The 24956-nt window shown below is 41.5% G+C and overlaps 1 protein-coding gene across 1 annotated transcript; it reads left to right on the forward strand.

Moving 5' to 3' along the window:
• The first annotated feature begins 214 nt into the window (after positions 1-214).
• On the forward strand, positions 215-21938 carry MCOLN2 (mucolipin 2). Its single transcript, XM_030455569.1, has 14 exons — positions 215-360; positions 3577-3736; positions 7073-7246; positions 10689-10833; positions 11390-11477; positions 11621-11717; positions 12194-12293; positions 12842-12957; positions 13782-13931; positions 15259-15360; positions 15469-15591; positions 18145-18351; positions 20155-20270; positions 21542-21938. The coding sequence occupies exons 1-14, from the start codon at positions 311-313 to the stop codon at positions 21576-21578; spliced, it is 1665 nt and encodes a 554-aa protein (XP_030311429.1). The 5' UTR covers positions 215-310; the 3' UTR covers positions 21579-21938.
• Positions 21939-24956: the final 3018 nt, after the last annotated feature.

Genomic DNA, 24956 nt, shown 5'->3' on the forward strand with positions numbered 1-24956 from the left:
CACGTACCGAGCCTAACTTCACCCAGCCAGCGCCTCAGCACCGCTGCCCTCGCTATAAAGGACGGGGGCAGCAGCGGCGGAGCAGGGGCTGCTTCGTGCGCCGGGAGCCCGCTCGGGCGGGCACAGGGCCGTGGGCGGCGGGGCGCCCTCCTCCGCCGGGCCCCCATAAAGGCGGGGCGGCCGGCGGTGCAGCACGGGGCGGGCTGGTGGGACCCGGTGCGCGGCTCAGGCCGCTCGGGTAGCGGCGTCAGTGCCCGCCGCCGAGGGCTACCCGGGTCCCGCTTGGGCAGCCGCCGAGCCCCGCGGCCCCATGGAGATCTCCCTCAAGTACCTGCCCGGCGGACGGGCCGCCGCCAGCGGGTGAGCGGGACGGGGCTGGGCGCCGCGCTGCCCGCTTGGATCGCACCGCCCGGCGCGGCGGGGAGGGGGCTCAGGACGCCCTTTCCTCAAGGGCTGCAGGAGGGAGCGAGGCCCCCCGGGGCGCGGGGCGGGCTCTGGCCGCCGTTCGGGTCAGGGCGGCTATGTGGGGCACCAGAGGCGAGGGAGGGCGGCGGTGGGCGGCCGCGGGGTCCCGCGGGGCCGGCGGAGAGGGGCGCAGCGGTATCGGCCTGGAGCGCTGGGGCGGCAGTCCGGAGAGCAGGCGGAAGGGCTGCGGGAGGCTCGTGTTTTAAATTTGCTCCACAAGGTAGGTGCTCCCCTCTCAGCAGCACCGCGGCTTCCCTGCCCGCCCTGCTGCTGGTGGGGACGAGTGTTGGGGAGTCTTTGGTGTGTGTCCCCTGCTCTGGCTGTCTCTGGCAGTGTTGCCGCTCCCCCTGCGGCACCTTAGGGGCTGGTAACGCTGGCAGGTCCGTAAAAGGAGAGGATTCTTTCTAAATTTCTTGGAGTTTGCCTTCCTGAGAAGAGCCGAGCGATGCTATGAGTGGAATAAAAGGTCATGGAGGTGCAGCCGGGGCTGCCCAGTCTGAAACCTAAAACCCAACTCGGGGTTTGTTTTGGTTTTTTTTTTTTCTCCCCTCCTCTCTCTCCCCATTAATCGTTCTTTAAAGTACGAAGCTCAAGTAAATAAATGTACCTGATACGGATCTCTGAAGGACACTGTTGGCGATATTAACGGCTTCTAAAAAGTTTTTTTTAATTAACAAAAAGAAAAATGTGCTCTCTAGGTTTTCAGCTACTTGGTTCAATAGTGCTTTTCTTGCGAGGTGAAGACCTACATATTAAATGTTTATTTCATAAGTAGGTAGCTGTAAATGGTAGCTATTACTGTTGGAACCTCCTTCTTCAATAGAACACTTGAGTTCTAAAGTTCCTCACTACAAAACATTTATCCAGACAACGGATTGTCCAACCACATCCAGCATGATGCAGCTTTTAGAACTGAGTTAGTAACAATTTTGTGATGGGTTACAAGTAATAACTCTTACATATGCATTTGAACACGGATGGGTCTTCATTCATAGGACATGCTTGTATCAGTGCTTTGAGAAATGTACTAAGGAAGCTTATTAATTACACTACTGTGCCTAAAATTATTTGTTTTACTCTGTTTTGAGCTATGTGCTTTGTTTGGATTCTTTTTAGATTATTAGACTAATAAATATTTATTAGAACTAGATGGTTTGTTTTAAATGCAGTAAGTCACTATTAATCACTTAAAACTTTTAACTTTTTTAATGCTTTGGTTGAAGGTTCTAGTTCTGCAGATTTAATGCAATTTATTTAGATGTTATTTTGAATCTGTTCTAGATATCAAGGGATTAGATAATTATATTTTTTTCTCAATTAATTTTTTTTAATATTACACCAGAGAATGCCTGTTCTTTATTGGAAAACAAATACTGAATACTGAAGCTAAAGGCTGCAGTAAAAATAATCCCTAACCAGTGGAGTTATGTGAGGGTTGTGTAAAAGTGAAAGTACTGTTACTAGTCAACATAAAGTTTTTAGAGAGCTGGAAGGCCTTGAAAGACTGCTTTGGAAAACCCACTGTGTCTTCCAGGGAATGTATCTGAATATCAAATGGTGTTTTTTTAAAAAGTTTTGTTGTTTAATTTTAAAGATCTGTCACTTCAGGTACACATTTACTGACAACTTAGGGGGAGATTTTGCTGAAGTCTTGGTGTGGTTCTTTATCTTCATGCTTTAAGTCTTGACCAGGCCCAGTTTAAACCTGCTTTGTTCCTCTTTCTTTTCCATCCACTCCTATGACTTTTACTCAGGGTTTGGTCTTGTTTGTCGTGTAGCCACACAACTGCTGCTGCCTGTTTAGGAGAAGGTGGTACAGGAGTAGTACTGTCTTTGGTGTCAGTGCAGGACCAAAGTATACATGTACCTGTTTTCTTAGACAATACTCAAAACTGTAATGATCATACGTTTTTCTGTCAGATGTGCTTAAATTTTTCAAAGTTTTTATATTTTAAACATTATTAAAATTAGTCTAATGTGTTTGTATTTTAAATTTAAATAGGGATGTACTCCACACTTCCTTTTTCTCAAAAACCTTCCTGTGTTTTCCTGACTCAAAACTAAAATTAGCCTACCTCCCATCGTCTTCATGAATGATTGATTTAAGGCTGTGTAATAAGCCTGTTGTTAAAAAAGATTTTTATTTTCACTTCCTCTATGAGGAAACACCCCAGTGTCAATATTAAAGTGTTTTTTAACTCTTATGAGATAGCTGTTCCTAGAAAATCAAATGCACTTGGTGGTCTGCAGTTTAGGCTTAAATATACTCTTCAGGAAGATGAGGACCAAAGAAGCAAGAATCTCACTGAAGACTTGGAAATGATGCTTTGGGTTTTGACCTTGAGAAAAAAAATGTTATCCTTTATAAAAATGAGAACATGAGGTAATTTTCTGGATAGTTAATGGGACTGATAATCAGCATATGTGTATAGTTTTAGATATGCTTGCTCTACGTTAACACATGGAGGGGGAAAAAAATAGTTCTGATCTTTGTGTAAAGTAAGAAAGTTCCGACAATTATAGTACTGGAAAACAAGGTTAAAAAGTTTAGGAGAAGGGAAAAGTTTTCAGTGCCCAGCTCAGTTGAGAGGAAGAAACTGTTTTAAGTCAACTACAACAACAGTCCTCTGTGATTGTTCCTCTGATTTTTTACGTGCCCATATTTAAATGATAAATGCCTATGAGTTTAGCCCTTAAATCTGTATGTTCATAACAGAAGTGTGCTGTGATGCCTGTTCTGGTAGTTGAGTTTTTAAGACACCTTTTATGGTGGTAGGATGTGAATTATTTAGTGGAATGTGTTAGCAGTGTCCTCTCTTTATTTCAGATATTTAGTTTCAATAAAGAGAGAAGTGTAGACTATTACTGATTCTCTGTTGCCTATTTCCTGATAAACAGTTGTGTAAATATTGTGTTTTGATAGCCTAGTGCGATTGAGTGATTTTTAAAGATGTGATCGTAGGGTGGTATTTCTTGCATTTTGCTGTAAAATAAACAGAAAAATGTTACAGACCTTTTATGTCGTGTGGTGATCAGAGGTGAAACTGAAATATGAGGAAATGGTCTTCCGAAGCATTAGTTGGTTTCTAACTAACTTATTACTTATGGCAGAAATATGATGGCTCAGTCAGACTTAGATCTAAAGGAGACGGCTCTGAAAGAGGATTTGAAGTTTTACTTCATGAACCCATGTGAAAAATACAGAGCAAGACGTCAAATACCATGGAAACTGGCTTTGCAGATTTTGAAGATACTTATGGTTACTACACAGGTAATTGTTCCTCTGTTTTTCCTCTTAGGAAGGGTAGCAATGATGTGAGGAGAGGCTGTGCTGTGGTCTGGGCCTTTGCCATCACTGGATATTTGTTATGGACTTGAACTTCCTGTTTCAGTCCAGAAAGCAAAAATTCTGTGACAGGTGTGTTGGGTGAGAAAAATAACATAAACTAAATTACTAAATATAAACTAAATAAAACCTCCTGGAAATTTTGGGGCAATGTGTGACCAGGTAATTTGCTGGTTTTAGGATAACACTTTAAAGCAAACTACTCTTCCCACTAACTCCAACACTGTCATCAGGCTCACTGCTGCAGTCCTGCCTTCTGTGTTGTGCCTTCTGTTATCTTGATAGATTATAGTTTCTCTGGGCTGTTTCTAAAGTGATATTTCTTGAAGTCTAGTCGGTAACTTGAAACGTAGGTGTCACTGTTAGTGTTTTTGTCTCTGGTGATGATGGGGATGACTGGACTGCAGGAGTCTACAGGAGCCTTCTCTTCTCTGGGGTTCTTCAGCCTGGAGAAAAGAAGGTTTTGAAGGGACCTAATAGCGACCATCCAGTACCTGAAGGGATCACTGGCAGGCTGGAGAGGGAATGTTTGCAAGGGCCTAGAGTGATAGGATGAGGGGCAATGGCTTGAAATCAGAGAAGAGTAGGTTTAGACTTCATGTTAGGAAAAAGTTCTTTACCATGAGGGTAATGAAAAAATGGAGCAGGTTGCCCAGGGAGGTAGTTGAGACCTCATCCCTGGAGGTAGTCAAGGTGAGGCTTGATGAGGCCCTGAGCAACCTGGTCTAGTTTAGGATGTCCCTGCTTACCTCAGAGGGGTTGGACTAGATGACCTTTAGAGGTCCTTTCCAAGCCAAATAATTTTATAATTCAATGACTCTATCAATCAGACCTGCCCTGTGCCTCTGTCACAATCAGGTGATGCATTTCAAACCGCTGGGTACCTGGGTCAGTGGGGGCAGAGGAGATGGTGGTTCTTAAACTGCACTGATGTCACAGTCTGGTTGGTTAATTTGCAGTCCACTAAAATAATGACTGGAGATCAAGGGAGGCAAAATGGGAACATATTAAAAAGGACACATATCTAAGTAGAAATTATTTTTCTAGACCTTTGAAATGTAGGACTCTGACACTAGACTCTTTGCAAGTACAGCTAAGTATGCAACTCTTAAAAACATGCTGAAGGATTCCAGGTTTGTGATTGACTTGCACACTAGATGAGGAGTAACCTTGGTTTATGTGTCCCTGTGTTTTATTGATCTCTCCTGCTGTTTGTCCCTGCTGGAAAGACATGGCAGGCTCTCCATCCCTGCTGGCACAGGATCCAGCCTTGGTCAAGCCAAGGCTAGCTCAAGCAGGCCATTTACACCAGTGCTGGCACAATTGCTGCTGAGAGCAGGGAGTACGTTAAGGTGGGGTTGAGGGGTTCAGGCCCAGCAGAAGCCAGGAGGATGGGCTGCCCTGATTTACTTCACCGGCAGCTGCACCTCAGATGTGGGGATTGCACTCCTTTCAGAGACAGGGCAGTAACCTTTGTGTGTGGGTAGTGAAACAAAATACAGCTTCATGTGGCTCTGAAAAAGTTCAGTACTTCTAATCTGTCCTAACCTACTGATCTAAATTCTCAGGGAAGTCACCGAATGTGTCACTTTGCTGTTTGCTGTCCTAGTGTCCCACTGTCCTTTGTGAGCAGAAGGGGTCCTCTGCTGCTTGGTTTTCAAAGGCCACAAGATGTTCTGAGTTGCTGTTCTTGTCAGCCCTGGGTCTTGCTCAGCTGCCAGGCAGGTAGTTGGCAAAAAAAGGGAAAGAGTTTATGAAGGAAAATGTGTTGCTGCTCTGCAGGGTGCCTCAGGTGTGAACTAATAGTAAATCTATGGGTTCAACAGGCATCTCGGTATTTCAGAGTAAGGGCAAGACCTTTGAAGGACAACCAAGGAATAAGTTAAGTCTCCTTTTGGCTACTTGTGCCTGATGCCAGTTAGTCATGACACTTGTGGCTTCTTGTGTGTGGTACAGCAGCAGCTGGGGTGTCCATGCCTGACTGAAATGCAGTGGAGGTGCCTGTCCCAGCACCAGGGAGTCAGTCAGAAGTGTGCTGAGACCCCTAGGCAGTCCCCTGAGGAAACCCTGCTGAGTATGTTTTATTTCTCTACTGCAGCTGGAAGATCCCTTATTTTGAGAGATTCTAGCTAGAGGGGTGCAGATTTATTTGTAGCACTCAGTGATTTATTTATTTATTTATATTATTAACTGAAGTTAATTTAAAATTTAAACAGCCTTGCAGTAAATAGTCCTGCTGCATCTGTTCTTTCAGCCTGGCCCAGAACTTAGGAGTTGCTGTGTAGGACAAAAGATGACTTTCTAGTGAGGGGGGGGGAATCAGTGTACTTTCCAGTTTCTACTGTTTTGAATTAAGCAGAGCCTGCCAGTTTTCTTTGGGGGATTTTTAAGTTCACAGTTCTTTTCCTTGCAGTTTCTTACTCTTACATCTTCCTTGCTTCTGCCAGTTTCTTGTGTGGCTTGGAAACTGCAGTAATGTGACAGTTTCATATTTGCTGTTAGTAAGCCTGGGATGAAGAATCAGATATTGGGGGCTTAGGTATCTTCCTGTTACTATGCATGTGGAGAAGCTCTTGTTGATTTTTCACCTTCTAGGCTTCCAAGCCCTAACATACTGTGATTCTGTGATTTACGTGTATTTCTTGCTGGTTGTAGGAATGGGAGCATTCTTTTGGTAGGACAACACAAATCCTGAGTGGTTACTGTTTACTGCTGCTTCTTACTGTAGCTTCTTACTGTAACCTACTTAACCCCATCTTATTATAGCACCTGAGTAAGGCAAGTGATGCTTTTTTCATTGCTGTGGGGTCCCACATGGGTTTCTGCTAATCCTGTGCCATGCCAGTGGTAAAATGAAGGTGCAGGAATTTCTCCTATAGCAAAGCATGGCATTTCAGGGTAACAGGCTCCACTTGTAGGTTAACTCTTCTGCCATTTGTATCCTCAACAAAAGTTTAGGCAAATTCCAGTTAGAGTTGTTGGATGTTGTTAGGATGTATGAAAGGTGGCAGTGATCTAGCTGTCTGTTTAGTTGTTGTGCTGTAAGTTTTAGAATCAGTGGGAGACTTGGACTTCTGTTTCTCTTGCCCTATATGTGGTAATGTTATGGCAGTAGTTAACAGATTCTTTGCTCCTGTTGTAACAGGATTACAGCAATGTTCTGTATTTATTACAGTTCAAAACTGTATTCAAAACAACATTGCTTGACTAGTATTCTAATTCTGAATTTGCTGTTTTGTTGTGTTTTTTCCTTCTTGTCAGCTTATTTTTTTTGGGTTGAGTAACCAGTTGGTGGTCTCATTCAAAGAAGAGAACACTGTTGCTTTTAAACACCTATTTCTGAAAGGCTATTCTGGAGTTGATGAAGATGACTACAGCTGCAGTATATACACACAGCAGGATGCTTATGACAGCATTTTTTATGTAATTAATCAGGTAAGCATGTGTGTTTATAGTGAACAGTGATAAAGATGAAGATCTGTTGTTATAAATGTCTGTTGAAGTCCAGGTTTTTGGTTTCCATTTTTAGATTCCAGTTCTTCATTGAATTGCTGTAGGTGGGATATCCTGAATTTCCTGTGTCAATGTCTTGGAGACAAATCTAAAAAAAGAAATTGTTCAGTGTGTAGTGCTGAAATCCAGAAAGTTTGAAAATAAGTCATTTTGTATGAACTGGAACTTTTGTTTAGGTCTTATTTTGAAGAGCTTTGGGCCTGAATATACCTATGTATGGTATTCAAAAAATTTGTGTTTACAGCTATGCTGAATTGCAGCTTAGTAGTGAGTGCCAGAGGCCTCAAAATGGGGAATATTGTGCTTGTAGGAATGTAAGGGCACTTGCCATTGACAGGGATGGTGTTTTAAAGAGCAGCCCCTTTCCAATTACAGGAGTGAAGTGAGTAAATCTAGAATTAAAATTCAGTAAAATTTTTGGTTTTAGTATTAATACATGGAAAAATCAGGAGGTGAAAGAATGTGTGTGCAAAATGAAATCTCTCTTCTATTTGGGGATGATGATAAGCCCAGAAATTCTTCACATGGGATGAATGTTAAGTGGCTTTATGCCACCTTTCATTTTCTCTGACCTTGGGACACCAGCCCTGATGCTTAGGTTTAAAGCAGTTTTGCTGCCATTGCTTATGCCCGGCAGTCACAGTGGTGTGAAGGCAACATGCACCTCCTTAAACATTCACTTGTAGGGGGGATTGCTGCTCCTCAGCCACCTCCTCCAAGCCATAGCAGAGCCATCAGCTGATCAGACATTCTGTCTCTGCTGTTCTGGACAAGGCCAAGACTCTTGCTCTTGTGTTTTGAATTCGAGTGTCGAAGTAGTTTTCTCAATCTTCCTTTGAACTCTCAATATTGCCACTATTTCTGCTGTGAACTGTGCTTTTTTTCTTGCTTGCTTGTCTTGTTTCACTTTCCTTCTTTTGTAGGCACTAAGACTGTGGTGAAGTCCAGATAGAAGACAGTAGAGAAATAATAGCTTTATATCCTCAAGGATGAGCCAATGTGTGATACATCAGAAAAAGGTTACTTCATAAAATGTCTATGTTGTATAAATGTAGACATATCCTTTAAGGAGATTTAAACTTGTATAATCTGGGTTCTTTAGTGTTCTGTAGTGTTCCTGAGGCTTTTAAAATTCCATGTAAAACTTAGTGTGTGCCTCCAGGAGAACATTATAATTGGTGTTGATTTTTTGGGGTTTAATTTTGTTTCTTAAAGGATGCTTTCTAGGAAGACACAAGCCAGCACTGTTTTTCTGTTTTGCAATGGGGAGCTAGAGGATGTAGGCCTTGGTATTTTGAATTTTACTGCAAAATGCATGGTTGGGGGTAGAGGGGTGAGGCAAGCAGAAGGATGTGGTGTTAAGGAAGATGGCAATAGACTTTGTATAGTGTACTACTGCAATATTTCAATATTTTCACACTCTCCAATTAAAAAAACCAAACAAACTCAAAAACAAAACAAAAAAAACCACAACAAAGAACCACATACTTTCATCTTAGAAGGGTAAAGCTTTTCCTCCTGGGTCCAGTTTGGAACCGTCTGTTACAAGGAAGCTGTGCTGAGTTGTTAAACTTGCACTTTGTCTGTGGCAGAGTCTGCAGGACCAGAGCTGGCTGCTCTGTCTAAGGCTTCTTAGAAATGTATAAATGGGGATTTTGTTTTTAGTGTTTTGCAGTGTGGTTTGAAGGTGGCATGTAAATAACCCAAATCCATGTGTTGGGCTCAGGAGGGGGCAGAGCCTCAAAGGATGGAGCAGAAGCTGTTTGATGCAGTGCTCTGGAGATGTCCTCAGAGGGATGTGGAGCTGTGACTAACTACTCTTTCCACTCACTTGACCTGCCTTAGTCATACTTGTCTTCCTTATTAACTTAAGATAACGTTCTGACAGGGTGTGGAGGCTGTGCTTTCTCCAAGGCTGTCTACACCTGTCACATGTGCAGCCATGAGGAGCCAAAGGAGTGCAGCAAGGCAGGGCTTTGGATGGACATCTGGTGGGTTCCTATTACAGTTCTTCTGGACATGGAGTGTGTGGTTGTTAATGGCCACTGTGGCTTTGTACCCCACACTGTGGCCATAATGCCCATAGGAAGGACATAGGATGGCACTGAATGATGCATAATAACAAAATCTTATGTTTATGGGGGAAAAGGTCTAATCTGTCTCAAAGCCTTCTGAATTTATTTATTGTTTGTTTATTTTTAAGGAATGGGAAGCCTTGTCTGACTTACCTCATTTAGTTATTTCAGGCTTCCTTCAGAGCAGACCAGAGCTGTACACTGCCCTGAGCTCTTTCACTAGATAATAATGTTGATTAAAAACTAAGGAATTACTAGATATTTGACTTCTTCCTCAATGGGCCAGGGGTCTATCTGGCTTCTCTTGGACAATGTTAGTTGGTGCTAAGCTGAGCTGGCAGACAGCTGTGCCCTTGGTTGGTCACTCATGTACTTGGCTGTCAAGGGAAAGGTGTGTCCCAGGGGTTTGCCTCACTTGGGCAGGACTGGAAGGTGTGTGGTTCCAAGGATCAGAGCTTGTACCCTGCTCCCAGCAGGCACCAAGGATGTGTGGAAGGCAAGTTAGGAGAGGGCTTCCTTTGGATGGAATTCTCTGGAGGTGCTCAGAGCTGTCCATGCATGGGCAGTGCTTGGCTTGGTGTAGCTTTATTGACTTCCACTTCTAGTCCTTGTTTTTGAGCATAGCTTAACACAAGAAGAAGGTGACTTGTGCTGCATTTAGAGTGAGTGAAGATAGACTTTCCTCGCAGGCATGTTTTCAGTTGCTTCTGTGCTTGTGTAAAGCAGGCAAGTTAAATTACTTCTGAAGGCTGCCCAAGCTCTGTGTATGTTCCTTGGTCGCTGGTTATACACTGAGCACACGGGTTCCCTCATCTATAATCATACGGAGAGCAGCTTCAGTTTTACTCTTGGGATGGGTTTGGAAAGCAGTATGGATTGGATTGTATGTAAAGCAATCAAGTTTCAAGTGGTGTGAAAACTAAAATCTTAATGATATAAATACATAGGATATCCCCCGAGTGTGTGTGGTTAGGAGCTATAGTGCAATGAAGTTGCTGCTGGGCATCTGATTAAAAGCTGTCTCCTGGCTTGCTGTGTGATCATTTGCAGGCAGCTCAGTAGGTGTGGGGCTCCCAGTCACTGTGTCACAAGGATGCCAGTTGCTACTAAAAAGTGGTCAGCACCCATAAGATACCCACTGTTGTTTTACAGATTTTATTTGAAAGTTAAGGTGTTTTTTTAATGTAAAAAGCTATATTGATACACATAATTTTGAGACTGCAAGTTGCTATTTAATGCGAAAAAGGCTTATCTGTGTAACTTATGCTTCTGTTTTGTTTTTAAACTAGTACAGACAATTAAAGAGTATATCCCTTGGGACGCTTGGTTATGACCAGGAAGGATCAGGTTTAAAAGTCTGTAAACAACAGTACAAGAAAGGCACTATGCTTCCTTCCAATGATACACTGAATATAGATGTTTCTACTGAAACAGGTATAGTATTGTTGTACTGAAATTGTCTTGCTGTGAAGTACTTATATTCTAATGCTACATCAGTGAAGTCTAAAACCAATAGTTTTTTATGTGGCAATCATAGTAACATAAATGTGTCTTTAGCCTATTTCCCTTTTGATTTTTACTATCTGCCTAGAAATCGCAACTGTGTAGACTAAAGGAAGCTCTTTTCATCTGCTTTTGTTACTGGTTGGTGGGTGGATTTGTGGTTTTGTTTGGGTTTTTTGTTTGTTTGGTTTTGTCCCACCCCCTCCATCTAGAAGGTTCAAATACGGAATTCTGGTTGCTGGCCAGTCTGTACCTTCAGTGAGTGGGTGTCCTTATCACCTCTCAGAGCTGAGTCCTTGCTGTTAACCTCTTAAGATTCATTACATGAACCTGTTCTTGATCTCAGTGGCTGGGGTGCTCTATGGATAGCTTTGCTCAAAGTCAACATACTGCCTCATTAGGACTTACCATTCAAACATTATATCTGTTTTATGCTGCTTTCCATGTTAAGTTTTCAAAATTACAGCTTTTCATCTTCTCCTCCCAGAATGTATCTTTTTTAAGCCACAGGAGCTGGCTGGTAAGAAGGCTGAACTGAAGCTGAACTCCTCTTTTTTCAATCTCGAATTTTACAGGTAAAGTGGTGCTGGGGATTTTTATAATTTTAACTTCCATGTGGCTGTGGTGGATTCTGAGTTGTTCAGTTTCCTTGCTTTGTGTATGCATGGAGGTTTTGTGTGTATTCTATATACATTTATACACTTTTTTAAACATTCAGGCTTATCCAGGTTGAAATCTCCTTCAAGCTGAAAGGCATTGCTCTGCAGACAATCCATGCCCGTGAGCTGCCTGACTGCTTTGCATTTCAAAATACTGTAAGTGACTATGGGATATGGCACTTCCAACACTGTATACAGAACAAGAGCCTTAAGCTAAGGGATAGTCATCATTCTTACATTTAGACTGAAAGGGAAAAGTAGTTGAGCATATCCTGGGCCTTACCCCTCTTTCCCGTGGGTTGCTGAAATGGAGTTCCATGGGGGCAGTATTATTTTGTATCATCTTCCAGCTGATAAGCTCACCTCATGAGGAGATAAGTAATTGTTATTCTTCCACAGGCTAAACTTGAAGTTTGGCTTTTTGGAACACTGTTTTTTATGCTCTGTGTGACATGCTGTCAAGTTATGTCTGCACTAACACTTACGGTACTCTTCCAGTGCCTGCTTTCTTAAAGCTTACATGACCAACAAATAACAATGCATATTGTGTTAAAGTACTTGCCAAGATTTTTTTTTTTTTAATGGAGTGACATTTTGCTAGTTTTGTTTCTGGTGTGCTCTTGTATTTCCAGATAACTTTCAATAACAGAGCCCACAGTGGAAAAATCAAAATCTACTTTGATAGTGACACTGATATTCAGGAGTGCAAGGACTGGCATGTATTTGGCTCCGGTAAGTATGGTGCCCTTGTGTTTGCAGTGCTATACACCTCTAACCACCCTTTTCCCCTGTTACACAGCAGTCTTTTTAGTAAGATATTCCCCATCCTGTTCACACCTGATTTGGGTTCACACAATGGCTTATAAACCTGTGAATGAAACAAATACATGACAAAGTCAAACTGGGTTCTGATTGTAAGTCACAGAATGAGAAATGAGGTGGGATTTTTTGTTTTGACTTGGTAGTGTTGATATGAGCACAAGTTTGCATTTGTTTTGGCCTGTGTATTTGTGACACCATATTGGAGTACAGATGGACAAATAAGCTTAGTTCAAAAAGGGGACATTACATTAATATACCTATTTTTGGTTTTCTTTTGAAGAGCTTGAACATGCTTTTCACTCTTGAGGCACAGTCTCCATAGCTGCAGAAAGAGTATTTCTTAACAGCCCATGTAATTATGGGGTGAAATTGTTTTGAATGCAAAATACGTGACATTTTGTAACAATTTATGCTCAGAGATGTGAAAAGACTGGCTCTTCCTTTCTTTGACTCTACAGTTCTCCAGAAAAACACCCAGTACATTCTAGTCTTTGATGGATTTGTCATTTTGAGTTGCCTTGCTTCTCTCATCCTCTGCACACGATCCATTGTTCTTGCCTTGAGACTGCAGAAAGTGAGTACAGTGCTTATCATGTAAATGCTTATTTTGTCTTGCTGCTACCCTTGTCAAGTGGTATGTTTTAAAATATTGTGTAGTATGTCTGTTGCAGGATGTTGCTCTTTTACTGTATATCTCTAGGAAGGATGTATAGACATCTGTGATGTACAATTACTAGCAACATGTTTTTACTTCTGTTGGTGTAATTCTCTAGTAGGAAGTATTTTGTTGTCTCTCTTGAGACCAAAAGAGAGACTTTCACTTTTTTGTCCAGGATTTTATGCAGAAAACATTCTGAGTCTGTTCTGCTAACACGCAACATGTCCTGCACCTTCAGAACGGGAACTCCTCCTTCCCTGGCTTCAGAGTACAATTCCCATATAGAGGTCTTGTCATAAATATATGTTTTAATGAACATTCCTCAAAGCTAGCTCTAGCAGGAGAAAATGTGAAATGTAGCATTAGCTCATCTCTGGCTGGTTGGGGTTTTTTTTATTAATTCTCCTTCTCACCACTTATGGTGGACTTGGGTTGGAAGTGGGTGGAAACTTTTGTGAAGGGGTCTAAAAAATTGATAATAAGCTGGGGTTAAGCTAGTGGGGATTGATTGTGAAGTTAGCTGTCCCATGGAAAATTGTTTTTCACTGGCATCAACCAATCTTAGTTTGTTTTCTTATTTATATCTATTGCTATTAATAATGGGTTTTAAGCAATTACTGCAGCGAATACTATAGGAAAAGGGTGTATGTGAAACATGAGCACTGCTATACTACTGGGGCATCTGTATATATTTGTCATTTAAGGTGACCTGTACCTAACATCTAAATGCTTCTCAATAGAGATTTGTGAACTTCTTCTTGGAGAAGTACAAGCGTCGTGTTTGTCATGCTGATCGCCTGGAGTTCATAAATGGGTGGTATGTCCTGGTAATTATCAGTGATGTGATGACAATCATTGGGTCAATCCTAAAAATGGAAATAAAAGCCAAGGTGAGAGTTTAATACTGCAGATAAAGTACTAGTCTTGCTACAGCCACATGGAACGTGTTTTAACCTGGGAACAAATGAAAGTGAGCTATCATAGTCACTAGTCAGCTTGTTTACTTTTGATAGTCCTTATTTCTTCATGTCCTAGTGCTAGTTTGACTGATAATTTGTTTCTGTCCCTTTTCCCCAAAGTCTTTCAGTAAGATCATGTTAAGCTATTTAAACATCTTATTTCCACAGTACTAAGTCTCCTAATCTCTGGTATAGGACTTGTGGGTAGGCAGTTCCTAACAAAAAGAGAACAAAAAACCCAAACAACAAACAAAACAACTTGGGTTGTGTTATTTTTGCAAGCAGTAATAGTGCACATTGTAGAAGGAAACCATGAGTCATCCCCATGGATAAAAACACAGGTCTTGATGGGTTGTAGGACTGGAAACTGTTAAAGCTTGCTTTCCTGACCTGTCCCAACTATAGGCACAGAGTGTGCCATCTGCTAGTCCTGGACCTCCAAGTTTGGGCTTTCTGAAATCAAAGCATTTTGTCCAGCTGGCAGCTCTTCAGAATTTTTTGTTTGTTTGTTCGTTTTGTTTGGATTTTTTTTTCTTTAGTAGAACTGTGTGTCAGCAATTCATGTGTTCACAAAACTGTGGATTCTAGGAAAAAAGCAGGGTAGGTAGTGTGCTGCTCCTGCTTCATGTGTACTAAGGCTCAAAGGGCACATGCCTGGAGTGGCCTTCAGAAGAGGCACTTGAAAACATCCAGCTTGTATGGTGGGGTGGGGGATGAGGGTAGAAAATTTTGAGCTAGATGAGAATCTTGTGCTTATTGATACCAGTTGTAGTCTTCTAAAGTAAAATGCAAGTGTAATTTGTTACAAACTTCACTGGTTGTAATAATGATGTTCAGGCTCTGAACAGCTTGCAGCCTGAAGCTCACTTTATGTGTAAATGATTGTTCATGTTTTACTAGATAGAAGATGAGAGCTTGTTTGCCTGACAATAGCATGTGTTAACCTTTTTTTAAATAAAAAAAAAATCAGAAATTTTATCTAATATTAAAGTTGTGTCATAACAAGGGTAAAGACTTCAGTTCTTCATGCAGACCTACAAGAATATCTGTGTAGATGTGCTTTCATTTGGAGCACTATTGCATTTTGGAGATCACTCTAAGTACACGCAGTTCATTTTGGCCTGATTTTTGTAGCAATAGTCTTTCAGTATTGGACTGCCCTGCTTTGCTTGTTTGAACTTCTGGAACTTGAATAGCTGTCAAGCTGGCATGCCTACTGCTTTCTAACTTGACCACCTGCTCTGTTTGGATCCCTCAGAACCTCACAAGTTATGATGTCTGCAGCATTTTACTTGGAACATCAACTTTGTTTGTCTGGGTTGGAGTCATAAGATACCTGGGATATTTTCAAACATACAATGTAAGGCAGCACTCAGATATCCAACAATTAAAGCATATATTTGTCTCTAATGCTCAGGACTCCCTAACTTGTGGCTTTTCCCCTTCTTTCTTCCACTCTGATGTGCAGGTGCTCATTTTAACTATGCAGGCATCACTGCCCAAAGTGCTAAGGTTTTGTTGTTGTGCTGGGATGATTTATCTTGGCTATACTTTCTGTGGTTGGATTGTCCTGGGACCTTATCATGAAAAGGTATGTGCTCCTTTTCTGGTCTAACAATGTGTGAGTATCTGTGTGTGTGTAGCTCCTTGTTATACCAGCAGAAATACATCCTAAATTCATGTTTTTGTTTAAAAACTCTAACATGAAAAGCACAGAGGTGGTTCTCTTTCCATGTTTACTTTCTGCCCCTTGCTCCATTTAAGAAAATAGCTATATTCTTTCTTTAATTGTGTGCTTGAACTCGCTGTAATCTCAAACATAAGGCTGTGTTTGTGATGAGTGGATGGTTTATCCAGGCAATGTCTGCCTGGGGACTAGAGTTAAATTGGTCTTTTATCTTTTCCGCCCTCTCCTGGCAGTCTTGGTTCAGCTGAGTTGAAGAGGATCCAGCTCACTGTGAACATTTCTGGGAATTGCCTTGACTAGGACTTTTTCCAAAATTTCCTGTGCTATGTAACTTAAGATTCTAAATCTGGATTCATAAAGGTGTGGATGAATGCTTTTCTTGTTTATCTTGCTTCCTGTGTGTTGTGGGGTTTTCGTTTGGTTGGTTGCTTTGTTTGTTTCTTAAGGTTGATATTGAAAGTGTGCCTGGTAACTTTCTTGTCTGTAAACTGGGTAGGGCAGTAAGTATATTCCAAAGCACAAAGGAAGAAAACCCCACAAAGCTTGTTTTTCTTTTCTTGGCAGATACTCTGTGTGACAGTTTGAAAAAAGGCAGATTCCTGTTGTGATAAATTCTACATGTCCATTAAACAGCAACAAATGTGTAACTTCTTATTCTTGACTTTTTGATTGTACACGTTACACGTAATAGAAATGCATGCTGCAGTGCTTGCTTTCAGTTTCTTGTACCCCCAGAGCTCAGATTCCTCTGGCATAATGTAATTCTGTCCTTTGAGAAATGGAGGTATTCAGCCTGCACATATTTTAAATTGATAACAATACATTTTTCCCTGGGATGCTGGATGCTGCAGGATCCTCAGTTGTACCAGAGGTTCAAATGATGTTGTAGCTTCTCTGGAGCAAGTACAGTAATTATCTGAGCCAAAGGAAATGTAGTCAGTAATATGCATATGTATGAAAGTGTTACCCCTTGCAAAATATCCTGGATTGATGTTGAGGGCAGCAGCTGTAGCTGTGAGGCTTCCTGCTGCTGACACTGCCCTGTGCCCCGCGGGAAGGCAGTGTTGCACTGCACAGCTCTGCTGCCGGGGCAGCCACGGGGAGGAAAGGGAGCGAAGAGCCTTCCTTGCTCTCCAGCTGCACAGGAGCGAGGTCCTTGTGCTCAACAGTTCTGAAGGTCTTAGCTCAAAAGCATAAATATATGTATGTTTTTTTCCCCCTGCTTTTTCTACAGCCAGAGGGAGGGAGTGGGAAGCATTTTGCATTATGTCAGTCAGGGACTTATAGATGAGCAGTCTTCAGCAGATTTCTCTCTGTACTTGTGCATCAAAACTTGTGGGTTATTCTTGCCCATGCCATGCACCCCTTTTTCTCGGAAAATGTGCTGCTGGGTCTCACAATGGGCTTTAAAAAACAACAACAAAAAACCAAAAAACGAAAACAAAACAAACAAACAAAAAAACAACGAAAAAAACAACAAAAAAACCCAGGTACTACCTAACTGCTGTTCCTATGCAACAGTATCCTCTATCCTCTCCTTACAAACATATGCCTCTTGACATCTTGTTTTCAATATAGGACAGAAAATCAAGTGAGTGTAGTCATGTTATTTCACTGATAATAGCTTCATTAAAGCACTATTCACTATTCATTAATCTTTATTGCTTAATAAAGTATAGTTAACAAATCCAGTTATTTGGGGGGATGGAGCAATGTTGGGAAGTGTGCTTACCTAGTTGCCAAATGGAATTTAGCCTCAGGACATGTTCTAGCTTGGGGTAATGGAGTTCAGGAATTTAAGAGGATATCCTTCAAATGAAACCATGATTTTGTCCAGGATGTGCATAGTAGCTTTCCAGTCCAGTTATAGCTTTTTACCAACAGCTTGGTGGTTTCTGAAAAACAGTGGACAATATTATCATGAGACAAATCTTGTTCAGACCATTCAAGCTCTAAAGGCTATGTGCTCTCTCCAACTTCTTAATACCGTATTGATTAATTACCCCTATTATAGTAATGCTACAGAGCTGAGTAACCAGAGGCTGTGGGTTCTCTTCCCAGCGTATTGCCACTGGTTTACTGTATAGATTCTGTGAAATCACCTTATCTACATGCTTTCACAAACAGAATGGTATTTTCCTGCATGTCTAAAGTCAGTTAAAATTCAGTAACTTGGATTTTCTGTGGTGATCAGCTACTGGCAGTTTTGCCTGTTGAACATCAAAGTATAATATGTAGTCAACATTATATTTCTACATGGTTCTATTACTGACATGCATGTGTGTTGGTCTGCATACATAGGAAAGAAAGTCTGGTAGCATTTGATTGACTGGGTTGGCATTTTTATTCTGAGTAAAACTGTAAAAAAAATAATTCAATTTTATAACTCTCACTTCCCTTTAATCTGGATGATTTATCTCCACACTCTGCTAATAATTTGTACTAATTATTTTCTAGTTTGAAGATCTGAATACAGTGGCTGAGTGTCTGTTTTCTTTGGTCAATGGTGATGACATGTTTGCAACGTTTGCTCAGATCCAGAGGAAGAGCACACTGGTGTGGCTGTTCAGTCGGTTGTATCTCTACTCCTTCATTAGTCTCTTTATATACATGATCCTCAGCCTTTTTATTGCACTCATTACTGACTCGTATGACACCATAAAGGTAAAACATTTTTTTCCCATTACACTTCCAATTAGTGTTGTATTTGTTCTGGTTAATCACTCAACAGCGTACTGTGCTGGCATGTAGTGTAATTTATGATGACTGGTGAGGCTAATAAAATCTTTCATCTTAGCCTGTGGTGAAACTGGGAGGAAGACTGGGTAATTATCCAAATGACTAAGCAATAATTGGTTTGGAAAGTCATCCTTAGTGTGTGTCCCTGTTCTGTATTTTCTGCTGCTTCACCTGGCTTCAAAAAAGTAACAGCTAATGGAAACATAATTGGAAGGATGAATGGAAAGTGTCCATTTTTTTAGTATAGTTACAGAGAGCCAGGTCAGGTAAGAGAGGCTGAGGTCAGGATGAGTTTACTGGTGTCTCAGTGCACATCCCCTTGGCTGGAGTGTGGTAAGGACCAAGCAGATGACTTTACCCATTCAGATGTCTGGGCTTGCTTAAGGGGCTGCTTGGAGATCTGTGGTTATAAGGAAATGTCTTCTGAAAGACCCACTGCTGCTTGTTCAAGTTAAAACTGTTCCATCCATTTCCAGTATAAAATGACTGCAAGTGAAACAAAGTTTTAACTGCCGTCTGTCCCCTCTGCTCCTGTTAGCTGCAGCAAGCAATGGGACGGCAACGTGGATCCAGCTCTTCAGCTTGTCAGACAGGCAGCCAGCAGGATGAGGCCAGGCTGACATGAACCACAACTTGCAGCCTGAGGAAGAACTCCACTTTCTAAGTGTCTCAAAATACAACTTAACTGTGTTTCTGAGTTTGTTGGAGAGTCTGACTTAGAATCATAGAATCAGCTGAGTTGGAAGGGACCTCTGAGATCAAGTCCAACCCTTGATCCACTACCACTGTGGTTACCAGACCATGGCACTGAGTGCCACATTCAGTCTCTTTTTAAATATCTCCAGGGATGGAGAATCCACTACTTCACTGGGCAGCCCATTCCAATGCCTGATCACCCTCTCCATAAAGAAATTCTTTCTAATATCCCACCTAAACCTCCCCCGGCACAACTTGAGACCATGCCCTCTTGTCTTGCTGAGAGTTGCCTGGGAAAAGACACCACCCCCACCCTGGCTCCAGCCTCCTTTCAGGGAGTTGTAGAGAGTGATGAGGTCTCCTCTGAGCCTCCTCTTCTCCAGGCTGAACAGCCCCAGCTCCTTCAGCCTCTCCTCATAGGACTTATGCTTGAGTCCCTTCACCAGCCTAGTTGCTGAACTGAGGGGCCCAGAACTGGACACAGTACTCAAGCTGCGGCCTCACGAGTACCGAGTACAGGGGAAGAATCCCTTCCTTGGACCTGCTGGCCATGCTTCCCTCTGAGCACTTCATGTGAATCAATGGAGAGCCATTTCAGTGTGCTGAGCTGGTGTTAATGCAGGGCGTTTCTTCAGCATGGCAATATTGAGTATCCATATAGGGCCCTTCATCCATACAGGGCATTGAGGTTTCTAAGCAAAACGAGGCCAGAACACTACAGCAGCTGATGTGAACAAGGGAGAATCAGTGCCAGCATGACTTGAGATCACTTGTTTGGTCTTACCAACAGACAGCAAACAAAATCTAAGAGAATCTGTGAACAGTATGAATTTTCTGTCACTTATATTGTTTTGTTCCATGCAACAAGATTTGTGGTGTTTCTAAGACAGGATTTTTGTGCATTTTTTTTCTTCCCACTGAACAAGTGAACCAAATAATGTGGGTTTTGCCATCACAGTGTAGAGGAGATTTTAGAACACTTCATGCCTGGTAGCTTCTCGCATGTGGTAAATAAAATGCTTTCTCTTTCAGAAATACCAAGAAAGTGGGTTTCCCGTAACAGATCTACATGAATTTCTAAGAGACCACGGCAATGTTGGTTACAGAAAAGAAAAGACTTCCATGTCATTCATCTGCTGCTGTAGGAGGTCAGTAGGGTGTTTTTCTCAGAAGTGCACTAGTTAGTTTCTCACAGCGAAATGTTGTTTCACAAATGCTGGAACATCCAGAATTCAACCTAAGGAATGTTTGGACTCTGTTCCTCTAATGCTTTACTTGGTGACAGATTTTTTTAGTCTGTTGATGGTGCAGAGATGACAATTCAGTGCTTAAATACGATTAAGTATTTTGCTCAGATGAAAACTACTGTGCAGAAATCCATGGAAGTTGATGGAAGGACTGCAGAGTATAACAAACTGCTATGGAGTCAAGAACAAACTAAATTACTTATGGTTTTGCAAGTTTTCTATTTCTAAAAAACTTTTCCACTAGGCTGAGAGTAGTAGCAGAAAACAAGAGAATGAGATCCAGCCAGGGACCAGTATTTAATCCCAAATCTGTGTCTATGAGGCAAACTGGTTCAATAGCATCTGTCAGAATACTGGAAATGCACTTTTATGTTTCTGATTGCCACGAAATTCAAGCCTCTTAGCAATGGTCCTTCCTAAGCTGGTGTTGGTGAGAGATTGACATCTTGCCTGGTAGTTGCTTCTTGGTCTGGAATTCAGTTCTTCTCTTTCCTCTCCGATGTTTCTGATAACCTATCACACCTCTGAATCCCTCACTGAGAGTGGAGGGATCTTGTCACTGTCCCTGGGCAGTCTGGGAGGATTCCTGCTCATGCACAGAGCAGTTATGGAGGCCAGGAGATGGGAGAGGGAGTAGAGCTGAATGTGAACAGTTCAATTCCAACTGGTGTAGCAAATGCTATTTTTGAAGTAAGATACTTGTCTACTTATATACTGAGGATGTTATGACATGCAACTTAATATTTTTTGTATACTCCAGCAGAGGGAAATCTCATAGCCAAAAAGGAGCACGTGAGATGATGATGATGGGCAGGTATCCCAGCAGTTGCTGTTGACACTTGAAAACCAATTAGTTAATAAGAACTCCATCCAGGTACAGCTTCAGGTTCACATCCAGGTGCAGGATAAGAGACTTCTGTCTGCTATAGTGTAATGAATATACTTTTTTGTAATACACTGCAGGGTATTGAGGGCACAACCCTGGTAGGAGGAGTGCAAATCTACAGTTTTTGCTACTGTAGCAGTTTCTGCTAGATTGTCCCATTGCTGGTGTTGAGGCTGTCTGCTGAAGTGGGAAAGCACAGAACAGAAAGCACAGAACTCAGTTTTGTATGGGTAAATGCTTCCTATTGCGTTTTTGCTGAATGAAAAATTGTAATTTTTTTTTCCAGACGACAGAGTGATGACAACTTGATACTTATTAATTGATGATGACACATTGACATTCACCACTAATACATGCAAAGAAACTGTACTTGTATGGAGGCGAGTGTTTCTTCAAATTGCAATGAAACACAGTATTTGGGCCTCCCTCACTGTGAACAGAATCTAACCTAACTGAGGTGTTGAGGGAAGAAAAGCTGCCAATGTGACATCATCTGGCTGACCAGGAAGAGAGCCCAGAAGCCTGCATCTGGAGGAGAGCTGTGAAGAACTCTGTATTTTTGCCCCAAGTTCCGACATGTTAAAGAGGCTGATTCTTGAGCAGTGTCTGTGGGAGCTCTACTGATCCATCTCTAGGAGGAAGGAAAGTGTTCCTGAACTACCTGTTGTTCTTAATAAGAAAAAGAAATACTTGAAAACAATTTTTAAAAATAATTCCATGCTAACTATATTAAATAAAAAGTAGTTAAGGAGAAAGGAGGAGCTTTTCACTTAAAGTTGATATATTCAGCATTGAGACTGTAATTTCTACTTGGCAAAATTCATTTCCTTAAAATAAATTTATGTAGAACTACTGAGCTGCAAAAAAAAAAAAAAAAGTAAATGAATTGCTGTTCTCCCTCTTGTATATAATTTTAACAAACATTTATATATCACAATCTTTTCTTTGCCAGCTTTACTAAAAAAGAAAGTAGTTTGTGGGCTTTTTTGGTATTTTTGGCTTTGAGTCTTTTCTATTATATCCACAATACTTGATGTGTCCCGTGTTGAAATTAAACTTGGTACTGTTGTTACAGGTAAATACTTCATTTGCATGGTTGGGAACTTCTGTAGCAAGCATCATGTGAAGGATGATGAAAAGATTATTGCTGATTTTTTTTTTTCTTTCTTTTTTTTGGGGGGGGTGCGGGGGGAGGGGAGAGGTGTTTTATGTTTTGTTTGAAGTATTGCAATGTTGTGTTGCCATGACCTGGAGGACAGATTCAGGCAGAAACAATGCCAGTGATTTGACTTGCCTAATTACATCTGTTTTGAGCTCATCTTAAGTGGGAGAAAATACATAACAAGGGAGTCTGGCAGTTGGTTTGTTCAGCTGATTGTCCAGGTGTCTTTGCAGATGACCATCCCAGAGTACTGTTGGTTTGTTTTGTTTTTCCCCTTTGACCTTTATTAATTTTTCTTTCAATTAGAACAGGGTGCTTGTGGTAGCTTTAAAGCACTTTCAGTATAGTACTGCCTAGGTGTTACCAGGTGCTTCTGAAGATGCTTGGTGGTGCTGACAGTTCCTAGGGGAGGTTGGACTATTGTATTAGATGTTCCAGTTTGTCTGAATTGGGCTGTCTGCTACCTAAAAGCAAATGGTTTGTAGTAGATGGTGTTCATTTCAGAGTCTGTTGGCTAGGATTTGATTTTGATATGTATCCTTAATTATTAATAATGGACTCTCTGCAAATTCTGGTTTGCTAGTGTTTCAGATTGCAAAGGCAATTTGAAATGCTGCCCTGGTGTGAACATGGGTGGCAGCTTAACATGGAGCAAGAAGAGTGATTCTAGTTAAACTAACAAGAGCCTGACTTCCTGAAAGCTCTTCTTTGGGAAGACACCTCAAAATACTGCATTACAGGCCTTGAAGAAGTCTAGCATGAAGAGAATCAGAGGGCACCAGGAGTCTTTGATAGCAAATAACCAGAATGTAGGAAAATGATGGTCAGCAACTGACCAGAACCTGGAAAAAGGGCTTGCTAACAGTGTTGCCCTAAGTGTGTGTTCTTGTTAGTAGAACTACATGTTTACCTGAAGCCCTAGATATAAAAGCCTGATTTGCTTTGTATTTGAGCAAATATATTTTAAATTCACAGTACCACGTCACTGAGACCTCCACACTGCTCCCACAAAGCCTGCAGTGGGCTGATGTTAGAAGAATCCGATGTATCTGCAGTGTTCTCAGCTGTAATCACCTCCAAGCTGTGAAAATGGAATGGTTGGTCACAGAGTGGACTGACCTAAGCTTGATACGAAGAGCAAGAGAGAAAATGATTCTAGCATTAAGTGTGAAATAAATAATTTCCCAAACTACTGCAGACAAATACACCTGATTATATTTTTTTGCCTATGCTCTTCTGGGAAACTGGAGTTCCTCAAGTCACTTGTTGAAAAGACAATTACAGAAAATCTCTGCTAACAGTGTGAAGTCTCTTTTTGTCAACCAGATGCTAATTGTGTGATGTATAACAGAGGATTACTGTCTTCCACTAGGGAGAGAAGAGTGCACTTTATGGGCAAGATGCTGGTGTTCTCTGTGTCTGCTGCTGTTTTACTGGTAACTTTCTGGAATGTCTCTCTGAATCAAGCAGTTCCCTAATAAAGGGGACCAAAATTCAGCATGTATGAAAATGCATTGTATTTTCCTACTGGCCTATCTTCTGCCTGTGCTTGTGGAAATCTTAGGTGAGAGACTTGAAGCTAGTAAAAGCAGATACTTAATGCTCTGTTAGTAGGTAATTAGTTAGATAAGGTGTTACAGTGTGTGTTGTCCTGATGGGGCTTGTGAGTGTTTTGGGCAGAACATGCTTCCAGAGGCTGTTGCTTGTGTGTCTGAGTTCTGCATCTCTTGTGCAATGTTATTCTAACATCTGGGAACTGCCAACATCCCACTCAGGCAGGGCAGGTCCTTGGACTTAGATTTTTAGTTTGTTGGTTGGTTTGGTTTTTTTAATCTCATTTAGTAATTTTAATCTAATTTAAGTCTTCTTGCAATGCTGTCTGAGGTAAGATAGTATGTTGAGGAAGTAGTTTGTTTTGTGAATGGTGTGAAAGGCTGATTACCTGAGGTCTAATGCATCTCATCCCTAGAAGTAGGGCACATCCCATGCCCTTGGCACTGTCAGCCATAAAGCCACTGTGCTTTGACCCAGGCTGTTTCTTTCCAGCTCAGAGGGCATTAAGTGTCATTGGCCAAAGCCATTGATCAGAGAAATAGTTGCTTATGAGAGAATCCTAGGGGAACAAAGGAAAGTGTTATCAGCCAAAGGAATGTAGAAACTATTTAAAATTTGTACTCATTTTGAGTCTTAATTTCTTGAATGGAATCATAAAGCTTTCTTGTCAGTATTGATGTTCTTTCTTTTTAAATCATATGAGCTTCTTGCTAGCTCAACTACTGCTTCTGCCCTACCATATTAGAGCAGGTCACTAGTATATTGTAGAAACCAATTAGCATCTTCACCATCTGTTTTTTTTTCCTCTTAGAAGAAAGGCAAGAGCCAGTTGATGGAGGTTCTCATGGCATCTATTCTACAGAGGTTAAATTTAACAGGAAATCTGGCATACTTCGACTCCTAATTCAGTGTGTTAATATAGATCTGAAAATACTTGCTGACTGATAGGTGGTCCCATTCCAGCTGCTAAGGAAGTGATGCACAC

Source organism: Calypte anna, chromosome 8 (assembly GCF_003957555.1).
Source record: "Calypte anna isolate BGI_N300 chromosome 8, bCalAnn1_v1.p, whole genome shotgun sequence".
Taxonomy (NCBI): Eukaryota; Metazoa; Chordata; class Aves; order Apodiformes; family Trochilidae; genus Calypte; species Calypte anna.